General features: G+C 39.1%; 2 protein-coding genes across 3 annotated transcripts in view; one reads left to right on the top strand and one right to left on the bottom strand.

Moving 5' to 3' along the window:
* PFDN1 (prefoldin subunit 1) overlaps positions 1-4,131 on the top strand; it is a 55,736-nt gene extending 51,605 nt beyond the window's left edge. Inside the window, exon 4 of the mRNA XM_003756607.3 lies at positions 3,744-4,131. Coding sequence (XP_003756655.1) covers positions 3,744-3,827 — 84 coding nt within the window. The 3' untranslated portion in view covers positions 3,828-4,131. The remainder of the gene's footprint in view (positions 1-3,743) is intronic.
* Positions 4,132-5,810: 1,679 nt separating this feature from the next.
* Positions 5,811-13,909, bottom strand: part of CYSTM1 (cysteine rich transmembrane module containing 1) — a 99,213-nt gene continuing 91,114 nt past the window's right edge. For both annotated transcript variants that reach the window (XM_031953388.1, XM_023505015.2), the window contains exon 3: positions 5,811-6,328. In XM_031953388.1, the coding sequence (XP_031809248.1) occupies positions 6,222-6,328 (107 nt within the window). In that variant the 3' untranslated portion in view covers positions 5,811-6,221. The remainder of the gene's footprint in view (positions 6,329-13,909) is intronic.

Genomic DNA, 13,909 nt, shown 5'->3' with positions numbered 1-13,909 from the left:
AAGTATGTGTTCATTTATATACTTTTACTTTGAAACCACTTGGTGGTTTAGTTAGGGACTATAAGGAAAATTGTGCAGAGCAGAACTTTTCTCTCTTAATTGTGCAGAGTTTTAAGAGCAAATGAATGGTGGAAATTATCCCAAGGAATGTAATGTTTACATCTGTTTTGCAGATGACACCTGAAAGACATACTCCTATTTAGTAAGGTGCTAAGACATTAATTGGAGGATTTACTTTTTCTGCCCCTGATATTTCTGCTTTAGCCAGTTACAGACTAATCTCTAAATAGAACCTCTGACTCAAATGGTAGAATTAGCCCAGTTGTTCTCATGTGTATTCAGCTGTGTTTAGTGCTTTTTCTTCTCATCTTAAGTAGTGGTCAGATAAAGGATCAGGATACAGCTGTGTTAGTCCTTATTTGGGAGTGCCCAGTAATGATGTGGCAGAAGGAACATACTATAGATCCAAGCATTAGAACTTTGAAGTTAAAGGAGGCCATTTCTAGCAATATTCATTCCCAGAAAACAGTTGAGAAAGTTTGCTGGAATCTTTCTCATATTGCCATCTGTGGGATTGAGTAATCCCTTGTTAGTCAGCCATATATGGCTTGTCTAATCTGCTGTCCCAATCTGTGTGAACTGGGTATATTAAAGGACTCATTGAATGATTGGGGCAGCAAATAGATCCCTATGACCGTCACATATCTCTTTGCTTTTTAAAGAGACATCTCAATAATAATCTTTTTTAGTTTAGAAGATGATTTAATATGGCACTAATATGGTAGAATGAGGGAACTATTCATGTAACCATTGATCCCTTGTTTGCTGTTGTTTTAACTCCATTGGTGATTAAGAAAAACTTTATTTCTAATAAGAGTTTTTTAAAGTTTACCGAAACCTATCCTTTAACCTTAATCTACTCCTTCCCATCCTCTCTCCCTCACCCTTATAACAAGTGCATACAGTTTAGTAAATTTTACTGCTTTTATTCTTCCGACTTCTGATTTCCATTATGCAGACTTTTGGTTGGATACTTAAATGGGCTGTAAGAAGCGTGATTATGATTTGCAATAGTGTTGATTCCCTCAGTCTCTAGGAAGAAGTTTTGACAGATTTGTTATGAAAAGACTATTGAAATATAGTGTAGAAAACTTTATTGGGCATAAGAACAGTGTTTAAGAGGCTCAACAGTCTCCTGATTTCATCTAGCTTAGTTTCTGACTCACTGACCCCTGCACTGCTGAGACCCATACCATGCCCAGATGGCACATGGCAGTGTCTCTGAGCTGCAACTCCCATTCTCTGCAACACATTCTTTAGTGATGTGTCAGGAGTTATTTATATTAAACTCCTTTTTTACTCATCAAAAGCAAAGTCTAAGGGTTGTTTATCTTTCCTTAGCTAACAGAGGAAGTTTAAATTTCCACTGTGATATGGCACTGATATGTCTGTACCATGTTTAGTCATGTAAGTAAATGAAAATTCTTAGTGACAGTAATACATTTGCCCCTACATGATCATCATGATCACTGAAAAATATTTATTAAGCCCTTTGTTCAAGGTCTTGTTGGGGTGTAGAAAGGAGATGAATTAAAGAGAAAGGAATTTGAGATCTGAAGTGGATAAACAAGACATTGGAACACAGGATAAACGGTACTGAATTTACACCAAGTACATACATACATTATAATACTCAACACTGTGAATAAATGCTTAAATTCTTGGTTAGATCGTAGGATAAGTGTTGGGGAAGGATATATAGTAGAGAGGATATGTGGGGAAAAGTAAAGTAGAGAACTTGATTAAGGTAAAAATGGCAAAGTACTCCTGAAAAGATTTTTTAGGAATTATTTCTCTGCCCCAGTTAGTGCCTGTGCATTCATGTCTAATATTTAATTAGATTCAATTTTGCATTCCTGAATTTCCAGGAATTTAAAGAATTTAGTGGATGTGTTGTGGAGAGAAATTTATGTATACTCCTCTACTTGGAGATATCATGATCTGTTCATGCCAGGCACACAGTAGGCACTTAATAAATATTTATTTTCTGCCAGAGTTACAGAAATCTTGGATCTACATCACTGGTTCTACCTGTTTTCATGAGCTAGTTCTCAGCCTCTATGGGGAAAAGAAATAGCTACTCAGTATTTTTGTGTCCTGGCCAGTGAGTATTTTGAAGGTACGGTTATTAATTAAATTCTGCACATATTTATAAAGAAATACAAAGGGACAATTCCATCTTGCTTACCAAAAAAATCTCTCTTGATTCAAGCCATTTGACTTATAGTTTTTAGGTTTGAGAACAAAGACAAAATTCCATAGTCAGGATTTAAGAAGAGCAGAGTGTTTATAGTACAGTAACAATTGTAACTTTCAGTATTCCATGAAGAGTCATTTCCTTCAAATTATTCAGTCTAGTCTAGGATGGGAAAGGGGATACTGCTCTTCCAGTTTACTCATTACCCTAATGAGTTTCAGGGAGGATTCTATATGGCTGATCAAGACTCTTTAAAGAAACTAGTAAGAATGAAGCAAAAGAATTTTGTTGTGGCCATTGTCTCCTTGAACTTTAGGGCTAGTAAAGTATTCTAATCAAGTCAGAACAAAGACTTTTGCCAAAGACAATAAGAAAATAGTGTAAAGAGGGAATGGTTGGAGAATAAGGCTTCTAGTGTTGCTTTTCTCTCATTAGTATAGTATGGATTTCCCCTTTCATCACAGGATTCTTGTGGGGACTATTTTTACCGTATCTTGAGATCTAGATCTCTCCAGGATTGGGGGTATAATTGGGACTGGATTCTAAAAAAAAGTTTGAACTCTGGGAAGTAAGGATGAGAGTTTTAAGTAATTTTTATTTCTGCTGATATCCAGGATCCTTAAGAGGCAAACCTCCTTTAGTTTTTTTTGTTTGTTTGTTTGTTTTTTTAAATATGGCTTCTGAAGGAAAAGACTCTAGCCAGGGGACCCAAAGAGAAGTAAATTTCTGAAGGTTCCTTCAAACTCACAATTGTCTGTCGATCTTTGCTCTAGACTTCTGGCATGGAATAATTTAACGAAAATAGTAGATTTCAGGCTTGAATGATGTGGTTTGTATGGTATCACTCTGGTGCTTTGAGACCAGCTGGTTTCCCTGGGCACAGCTTTTAGTGCTGTTGATGCTTTTGCATTCATCAGGCGCCTGGCCCAGGCCATGGAAAACCTTGAGAGGAGACTGTCTGCTGTGGGGCAGGAGCTTTGTCCTGGAATTTCCTGGCCTTTGTGTGCTACAGCCTCAGTGTTATGAGATTTGTTTTTAGTGTTAACTTCCTTTTGGGGGAAGAGGTGTGTTGCCAGTCTCCTAACCTGCACATTCTGTTCCCTGTGCCAAGTAACCCTTCACTCTTGGGCAAGCAAGGCATCTACCTACCTCTCCCTAGCTCTCTCTTGCTGTTAGGCACTTAAAATTATTGTCTTCTTAAGTTCCTTCCAAGTCTTCCTCCTCATAGATAGGACAAACTGGTTTTTAAGAAAAGCAATTCCCTAATATTATCTCAGGTTCCCCTGAGTTAGTGCCTTCAAGCATGGCATGTTGGACCATTGAGAAAGTTCTGGGAAATTGAGGCAGCTGGCCCTACCAACGCTCCTGTGCTTTACTGGAGGCAGGCATATCTACCAAGCCTGCTATGGCTTGAAGAAGCTGTAAGTTCTTTAGGAAGTGGCTGGACATCCCTGATTCTAATTATATTTTTTCCCTCACTTTACAGCAGAGAAAATCATACCTTGAGCGCAGTGTGAAGGATGCAGAGGACAACATTCGGGAAATGCTGATGGCCAGAAGGGCACAGTAAAAAGTACCATGAGAAAACCTATATTTAACCCCCTTCCTCTGCTCCTGTTGGGCTTTTACCTGGAGGACATTTTGGAAACTCTGCTTTTATTTGGACCACAGTTATGTGGTAGCTATCCTGTACCTCTGGCTGAGCCAATTGCATATCCTTGGCCTGGGGCTTGATCATGACCTACTGAGGGTGAAAGGAAGAAAAGAATGAGGAGAAGGAAGAAAGCCCCAGGCAAAGGAAGTACCCCCTGCCCAATGACTTCAATGTTACCATTTTTATTACACAAATAAAAGTTATCCATCCCCTTCTTTGACTGCTTTTCCTGTGTTGCTGCTTAGGGAATGGGAGGGAAAGGTACTAATACTATTCTATAATCAAGATTTCTTGATACCCCAGTTCCACTATTGAATGTTATTGCTTCTTCAGCTTTTGTCCTAAGGCTTCCTTTTCTTATTTTTAGCTCTCTTATTTTTCTAGACCTCTGTCATATCTGTAAAATGAGATTGACCTGGTTTCCTTCAGTTTTAACATTCTAATCTGCTCCTCCCCAAGAAAATGAGATCTATCTTCTGGTGTTCCTTCTTTATTATCTATCTATCTATCTATCTATCTATCTATCTATCTATCTATCTATCTATCTATTTTTCCCCCCTGTAGCCTTGAGGAAATCTTCATTCCTGAGAAACTTCCCTACTCTGCTTCAGAATATAGGACATGAGAGAGATGAAAGGGAAGATATTTAGGGGTCTATTTATCCTGATTAATGAGCAAGAAAGTGACTTCATTTTTGTGTGGCAATATCTTTAGATCTTGAATCTTTGTGGCTATGGAGGATAAGATTGTGACAGATTTTGCAACGGGGGGGTCCTAATGCTGGAGTTGGAGCCTACTAGGATCAAATCCAAAAGGATTTTGCTATGCAAACTTGGTGTTCTAGACAGCAAGATGTGAGGTTAGGGTTCCAGTAAAATAATAAAAGGGAGGCTATTAGGTATCACCCTAAGAAAGGCTAGGGTCCTCCTTTATAAAGCAAGGCTGGTGATAGATGTCAAGATCCTTGTCAATGTTGCGAAGTCTTAAGTATTTAGAATTTGTTGGGAGGCTATGAAGGTGTGATTTTTTTTTTTTTCTTCCCTCTTCTGAATAAGGAAAAGGTCTCACTTGCAAAACAGAGATCAGTATTTGTAGCAGGGAAGATAGACTAAACTTGAGTTGGTTCCTTGCCACTTTTGCTTCATGATTGCTTCATGATTGGTAGTTTAGTGCCGCTTAGTGGCTGGAGCTGGGATAAGTATTATTATTTGGTAGGAGGGCAGATGTTTGCTAAATAGTGTTATAGTAGGGAACTTGTTTTCTCTCTGGGTATCAGGAGGCTTTCTATCCTGAGAATGAAGAACACATTCCACTTAAACCACATATGTACAGTTACTTAAGGTATTATGAGGGCCACTCACTTCTGAAGCAGTGTGCCAGACAGGGTGCACCAGGGGCTCAGGGAGGATACAGCCCAATCAGGGCAGCAGAGGCCTCTAAGGAATACACATAACAAGCGGGTCTCATTGATACAGTGTCTTCTAGGCTAACAGACACCATATCTTTTACTAGCAATCTGCAAAGCAGTTTCCATTCCCTACCTACTAAATTGGATTGTCTTTTAGGTAGTCTGTCTTAGGCACTGATGCAGTTTCAGGGATACTTTGATTGGCTTCATCCTAATCTACCACCCAGCTTGGTGTCAGTGACACCAACACAGAAATGTAAGGTGTCTTTCCGAGCTTCTAGATGGTAGCCACAAACTTAACTCAGAATCACTGAAGCTGAAAGTAGGCCAGTGATAAAAATTTTTTAAAGTTTTGTCCTGGGTTTTAAATGACAAAGCAAATGGACAGAAATGCTTTTGGAATCTAAGCACTACAAAGGTTCTTCCTGCTTCACTGTGCCTACAATATTATCCACAAATGCCATATTAACAAAAGATTTTGATTTCTGGTCTGGTCTTTGAATTTTGAAAATTTTTATTGACAAGGGAATATCGAAACATAATTAAGGAGTTAGGAAAGAAATCATTCAGTGGCTTGTATTGTTGCATATTTTGCCACCACCATAAACAGTACAATTTAATATGATAAATATAAATTTCATATTCAAGCCTCTGGCGAAAAAAATCATTTAGCATATTTGTTAAAGTTCAACAACAACAAAAAAATAGAAAATGAACATTAAAAAGATCATGTCACTAACTTAAATGGCAAAAATCACTACAATCTAGGATTCCATTAGGCTGTAATTGAGATGTTTGTGCAGAACCTGTCATCATTCATTATAGCAAGAGAAAGAGATCAGGACTCAGAACTCCATCATCTGAGGATTCAAAGCCTTCAGGTAAGAAGAGGTTGAGAATGGTCAAGTGAGCATGTCCCAAAGGCAACAGCAACAGAGAGCAGTCCAGCAAGCTGTGAGGCAGGAAACTTGGCCTGTGTCATTCCTTCTTTGGTCTTCCACTACATATACTGGGGAAGAAAGAGAAAGGATAAGGGAAAAAAAATTACAAAGTCTTAATTAATGTGTATTAGAGCACAGTTTCTTAAACTTTTTCCAATTGTGACCCCTTTTTGCTGAGAAATTTGTGTGAGTAATCTTGGCTATAGAGATATAAAATAGATATCATTTTAAACATCTCATCTAAACATTCAAACATTTACTGATAATAAATTTTGCAACCCCTACATTAAAATATGAGACTCCATATGGGGTTGCAAACCACAATTTAAGAAGGCTGAGTCTTGGAGGACTTAGTGCAAACAACATAGCCCTAGACTTGCCTGCTTACTGGTTTTTAAACTGGTGTTTGTTAACAGATATACGTTTTCACATACATACAAAATAGTTAATGCACCATCATTTGTTGGTGAGACAAACAGGAGAAACAAATTGTAATATGGTTACTATAACCAGTAAATGAATTTTAAATGAATGTTATATTGCCTTTTAAGAGTCTGGGGTTAAACAGAAAAGAACTGAAAAAAATTTTTTTTTTAAATTGAGCCTCTTACAATCTTTCAACCCTCTTTGCTGATAATGCTCTAGGGTAGTAATTCTCAAATTCAGGGATCATTCCTTGGGACCTCTTCTGGGGTGGGGGGGGAAGGGAGCAGTGTGAATAGTATTTCTGAGGTCAAAATTATTTTTATATAATACAACAATTTTAATTTCTGATAACATATTGACTCTAGAAAAGCTCTTAGAGTGGAGGGGTGTCCAATAATTTTTAGGAATATAAAAGGATCCTGAGGTCAAAAAATTTGAGGGGTACTGCTTTTAAGACCAGGGATTCAGAAAAGAAATAAAGACTACAGAATCATTCTTCTGGAAGCTGAATCCTGAATAGAAGGAGAATGCAAGGAGGGACTTAAGAGCATTTTCTCAGGATTCAAGTTTCCTTACTTCTAGTTCAATGAAAGAATCACTTCTCTATAATATGTGTTCAAATAATGTAGCCATTCCAAAGCTGAATTCCAACAATCTTCTTTAATCCTCCTGGAGTGTGATATCAAGACCTTAGCTTCATCTTGCACAATTTATCAAAATAAAATATAAATGAGACTTTTCAAACTACCTGTGTATGCTCCCTTTCAATAAACACTAAACAACTGATTACTCCCTTCTTGTGTTATGATTACTTCCCTGAACTTAAAACAGAACCTTTCCCTCCCTCTTCAATCCCAGAAATAGAAAGCTAGACTCATCAGCAACCTTTTACCTATGATTCTAGCAAGAGGCTGGGTCATCTTTGTAATGATCTCTATGTGGTCGCACCCCTCCCTGTGCCCTGATTCTTCTATGGTGGAGGACTCTACATTTCATTCTAGGGCTTTCACTGGTAGCCTCAGAAAAAGGATTATCCCAATTGCTCTATCATCAGGCTGGACTGAAAGTTTCCACCCTTAACCGAACTACTACCATTTGACATGCAGTCCTGTTTTTTGTCTTAAAGGAAGACATCTGCCCTCTGTCCTCTCCCTCCCTCAACTGAGCTGCTTTATCAGGGAACTATTGTTAACAAAAATCACAATAGTAAATGCAAACTGCTTAAGAGAAGGCTGAGGTCTGTCTGCTTCATGTATTTTTTTTTCCTCTCTAGTCTTCCTCAGTTTAGCCCTGATTATCTTCTGTGTTTTGTGGATTTACATAATTTACATTCACACTTAATATAACGTATATGTCATGTAACATAACACATAAACATATAATATATATAATATATATTTATTTAATGAACTACTTTTTATCCAATGCCTACAAATGGAAAGGCAGGCTACCAGAGGCAAGTAGGAAGGTAGAAAATTTAATCTGCCTTGTACTCATAGATACTTTAGTCAAACATTTTACAAGCTTCAAGGTACCCAAATCCTTATTACAATCTTTAGCTTCAAGGTAGTCAGATACCTCCCATGAAAACTAAGGACAGATGGAGGATAGTGAGCCAGACCACAAGTGAGGACTAAGCTACCAGCAACTGAGAATATGAAAGAGAAACACTAGGTCTGTGGGCCAAGGGCATCTCATCACTGTTCAGTTAGACTCCCTAGCAACCAAATTCCAATTATGTTTTTCTTAGCTTTCCAGAAGTCAATTGTAATTAAAATAGAGCATGATGGGACAAAAGGGGAAATTTCGGTTGATGTTGATGGCCTGGAAGATCAGAGCAGAAAAGCACTCTGGGAGGCAAAGTATGTTTTAGAAATTTATCCTTATGCTCTAATATATGTTTCAGATAGGCAAATCACAAGTTTATACTTTTTTTTGCCCCCAGTGTTCTATCTAGAGAATCCAAGTCGCTACCTACAAAGACAGAGGAAGGAGTGCTATAGGTTAAGATAGAAACCCAAGACAAGGAAGTGAATTTCTGCTTGAGAATTCCAATGTTACCACTTTCTTCCAATCACAGAGACATATAACTTACTCTGCCAAACCATAGGTCTGTGAAGGGTGCTTTCACTGGCTGTCATGTGGGCATCTCCCAGGCACTGGTAATATTAAGTACCATTGTTATCTATGGTACCTGGGAAAGAGAAAGCTCATTTGTGGCAGAAGTTTGATCCTGATTTCTAAGTAAAGACTGAATCTGGGGCAGCAGAGGAAACACGCTGAGGCTCCTCAGAGCCGATGATGGGCAGAGAACCCGAGTATCTTGGGAGGAAGCTCAATTTTTGCACATAGGGCAGTACTGTTTTCCTAATGCCTTGAGATGGTTCAGTCTTAATGCCACGCATGCACTCTCTACAATGCAAAGTAGAAAAGGAGTGGGTGGGTCAAGAGGGGGAGCAGAAGTCTTTTCTTTCCTTTTTCCCTCTCCATTCTAACAACCAGCACTCTTGAATAGTGTCCAGAAGGAAAGAGAGGTCACCAGTCTTTGCGTGGAATTAAAACTGGGGGAGGAAAGGGATCCTAGGTTTACTTTAACTAGTGGCACCATCCCTAAAGCCAATCCCAGCTAATGCTGTACCCTTTCTCTTCCCCCATGGCTGTAGAGGCCCTGGGGGTGGCTTTTCCATGGCTCACATAGGATTCCTGTTTCACTTTTGCTAATTCACTTATTTTACTAAGTTACTATCTAATTACTAAGGGTAGTTTCCTGTCCCTGTAGAGTGGTCTTGAAAAGTAAGGACTCAGCTTCCCGGTTATGTTGGGGCCAGACTTAGGGCTGTTACCTGCTCTGCTTCTAAATTCACTTTATTCTCTCATGTACTCTATCCTCAGGGCCCTGGCATTAGCTTGTATAATAACACCTGCACTGGGGCAGTGGAGCAGATGAAAGACAATAATGTATATACAGCAGAACACCAAGTTCAGGGGTACAACCTGGCGCTTCCCAAGTCCTGAAGCTTGGAATCACCATTCCTAGCAAAAGATTTGGGCTTGAGCAGACCAGATAGGATCAAGTGTCTATTAGGAAAGCAGGTCTTTTCCTGCTGATATCCCGAAGGTGTCAGTGTAACCATAACAAGGAAAGAACCCAGCACTCAACCTGATTTGGGGCCTCAAGTACAGGGAGATGAGGAAGAAAAGGTATACATGGGCAGGCCAAAGCAGTTCCTGATGAACATCCATGCCTGTGTTGGGCTATCTGGCAGAGGAATGATCAGAGAGCACATCAAATGGAAAGGGTAATCACCTGCCTCATTTATATCCCTTTTGGTACCTTAGAATCTGATAGGCATGAGCCCCAAAGGAAGGGATTCTTCTATCCCAACCCATGTGCCTAACTCTTGACCTTTCTCCATTTTAACCCCATCACATTGTCATAATCCCTGTCAAAAATATCCTTAAACAGGAAAAAGACTGACCTCTTCCCATGTTGTAACTGTCCCCAGCTCTCTTCCCCTGATTTAATCACAGTCCATTCTCCATCTTAATGACTTATGCTAGAAGAGTGATAAGTAGTGAAATAACTGAAATGGAAAGGGGGACAGTCCGCCTCTTTTCTGGCTATCAGCTCTGATTCAGCAGGCAGGGAGAAGTTTTGCCTGGTAACTTTAAAGTTTTAAAGGTTTTGTCTTGGATACTAAATTATTAACTAAGTCATTCAAATTGATAAAGAATCCAAAGGGCGCTTGCTTTCCCCCAGCTTATTCTATTCCTCTTCTGAAAATGCTTCTTCAGTTACCTAAGTAGAAAATGCTCATGAAAAGACACGGGGTGGGGGTGGGGGGGTGGGGGGGTGGGGAAGAGAGGGTAGCCTGATGAGGCAGTTGGATAGAGCACCAGCCCTGAAGTCAGAAAGACCGGAGTTCAAATTTAGCCTCAGACACTTAACACTTCTAGCTATGTGACCCTGGGCAAGTCATTAACCCCAATTATCTCAGCAAAACAAACAAAAAACCTCAACACATAAAAAACACTGGGACAGAGATGGAGGGTGGGGGGGAAGGAAGGGAATGACGGTACAAATACTGAGAGAAACCTCACTTCAAGCACTGGGAAAGGGCAGTGCCCACCCTCCAGGACTCCCTAAAGAGCTTTCTTATCCCTAAAGCAGCTTAGCTTCTATCTGTACTATAATGTGAAACATATACAATAAACACAAAGCAGCTTGGGGGTGGGAACTATACTAGCTGAGAAAGGGGAAAGGTGGAGGTGACATGTGAGCTTAGCTTTGGAAGGAACAAGGGATTCATAAGAGAGAATTAATTTCAGATAGATGGTCTAGCCTGTTGCAAAAGCTAGAGAGAAAGGGGACCGGAACATTGTGTTCACAGAACAGCAAGCAGGCCAAATGGATTGGAAATGGTATGTAATAACCCTGAGAAGGCTGACCACTTTGTCTTTTATCTTGGGGCAATATAGGAGCCATAGATGATTCCTAAACAGAGGAATAATGTATAAAACCTGTGCTTTACAAAAAGGTAACGGGCCGCACTAGGGTGATAACCAATGGTACCAGAGAGGAGATGAATATATGAGACATAGCTGAAGAAAATGGACAAGACTGGATATCTGACTGAATGGAAAAGGTGAATCAGAGGAAAGAGATAAAGAGACAAGAGTGTTGTCAACAGTGTTGGAATTTAGTGAATATATAGTGAATGGAATAGTGAATATAGCTGGGGCAAAAACACATGGAGCAGCCTGTACATGTAGGGTACAGCTGTGCTCAACAAAAGTAGGGAAGTTTGGAGATAAAGTATGTTTTAGTGAAAAGTTAGTGAATTCTGTTTTTCTTAATGGAGTTCAAAAGTTGCAGATCAACAAATTATTTGCATAAGAAACGGAACCCAGAGATGTGAAGATTTCTGAGAAAGACCCAGGACTAAGCCCTGGAGTGAATGGGTAGAAAAAGGATGATGTAGCAAAGGAAACTGAGAAGAGTTCAGAAAAGCAGTTGAGAGATCCGGTGTCCCGAAAGCCAAGAACTGAGAAAAACCAAAAGGAAGGGGATAGTCAGCATTAAGAAAAACTTCCTAAACATTAAAAAACGATGAAGACTGAGTAAAGCCATATGATTCAGAAATTAAATCTCCAATAACCTTGAAGAAAACAATTTTAATCCAATGCTGGGGTAAAAATCTGGATTACTAAGAAACGAGAAAGCGCAAGAAGCACAGTTAGAATGATTTTTTCTAGGAGATTGGTTATCTCCTATTACATAGGATTATAAAGATTACAGATAAAGTACAATGGCTTGACAGGATGTTAAAATAAAGGGGAAGTTTTTTTTTTTTTGCGGATGAGATAGACCAGGATATGTCTGTAGTCAGTTAAGATGAAACTGAGAAAAAATGATGAGTTTAAACTCCTGAAGGGAATTGAGGAGGAAGGAGAAAAAGGAGGCGATCAAAGGTGAATGGGACTGATTGGATGAAGTTTTCTCAGTTTGAGACTAAGTCACATGACCCCTGTTTCCCAGAGCTCTAAGATGAGGTCTTGAACCCTGGGATGCAGGAAGTTAGTGAAGTTACAGGAAGCGATGTGACCCACAGGAAGAGGATACTATCCAATGAAAAGGCTTCCTATTTAACCGGGTATTCTACTTCCTGCTGGTCAGGTCGAGCACATGGTGGGAGCTGGGATCCCTTTTGGGTGTGCTGGGGGGACTCCCTGCAGGGACTAAATAAATGCTTTCTCTTTGTATACTTGAACATGTCTCTGATCAGTTAATTTGGGAAAAGGGGTCTAGTATCCACTCCACACAAAGATATAAAACATAAGGACTGACTGTCCTTTCTTCAAATTTTGGAAATAAAGGAGCAGCAAATTTTAGAGGGACAGGCTGAAAGAGACTCCTAGAAACAGAATGATACAATTCCAGAGGTGGAAGAAACCTTGGAAGTTAACCAGTCCAAACTCTTAGCGGTGTGCAAAAAAATGAACTTTTAATACACATTAAAGTATTCATTAAAAAAGAAATCAAACATTACATGTATTATGTCATTAAATTAAACAACAAAACCCAACTGATCAAGAATTTAAATAGTACTTAGACAATCTGTACAATAGATAATTTATTTCAGCAATAAAAAAGGTTCAGGATTAAAGAACATAAATATGCACTAAATGCAAAAAATCAAAAACAAAACCAGAAAACAAAAAAAGCTGTAAATTATTAAAGAGGTTCCTAAAGTCAAATGATAATGTCTTTGGTGACATCATGTGAAAAATGAGAAAAAGAATGAGAAATAAAGAAAAAAAGAAAGAACTTATCAAAGAAGAAAATAAATTCAAATTCACCAATTACTATGATATTGCTTACCTTTGCTTCTCCCCTAGATTTCTAAGAGTCCTTAGAAGAAAAAAAGAAAGAACTTATCAAAGAAGAAAATAAATTCAAATTCACCAATTACTATGATATTGCTTACCTTTGCTTCTCCCCTAGATTTCTAAGAGTCCTTAGAATCCTACTTTTCCCTATAAGTCTGAGGAAAGAAGCTGCTTTGAGGGACCTGGCAGAAATGATACGGCCATTCACTACCATAAGTCTGTTTAATGACAAAGCCTTAATTTCTCCTTACCTTCTAAGGGACAAGAAACTAAAGTAGATGAACTTTCATACTAGCCATAGTAGCCAAGGTGCTGCCAAATCATCTGAGACAACTTGGAATTATGGAATACTGGTACAGAGTGGTACCTTAGAGATCAAGTAATTCAAGTTTTTTTTTTATAGCTTGCGGAAACAGGCTGTGAGGGATAGAAATCCTATCCAAAAATGATTACTCAGAGACCTCTCGAAGTAAAAAGCAGAAAAGTTGTTTAATTAATTCTCATGAGAATGAGCAATTCCACCGCGAGGAGGGAAAGAGAGAGAGCTCACGGTAGAAGGGCTAAAGAAGGGGATAAGGTATACAGTCTTTATAGGGTTTAGATACAAAGGATTACATCATGAGTTAGAGAACATTAAGAGATAGGTTCCCCCCCACCCCCCCAATGTGGGAAAGATTCCTTTCTAGATTCCCACCCCCTCCTAGTTAATAATGTAAATTACCCTTTGACTCACAAATCCTGGTCCCTTTGAATTCTACACCCAAAAGCCCCTCGAGCTAAGTCTCCTATTATAAAAGGGCCATGCTGGGAACCCCTCTTTGCAGAGATTTCAA

This window comes from Sarcophilus harrisii, chromosome 2 (genome assembly GCF_902635505.1).
Source record: "Sarcophilus harrisii chromosome 2, mSarHar1.11, whole genome shotgun sequence".
NCBI lineage: Eukaryota > Metazoa > Chordata > Mammalia > Dasyuromorphia > Dasyuridae > Sarcophilus > Sarcophilus harrisii.
The sequence above is the reverse complement of the archived record's forward strand: the minus strand, read 5'-3'. Positions and strand labels throughout refer to the sequence as shown.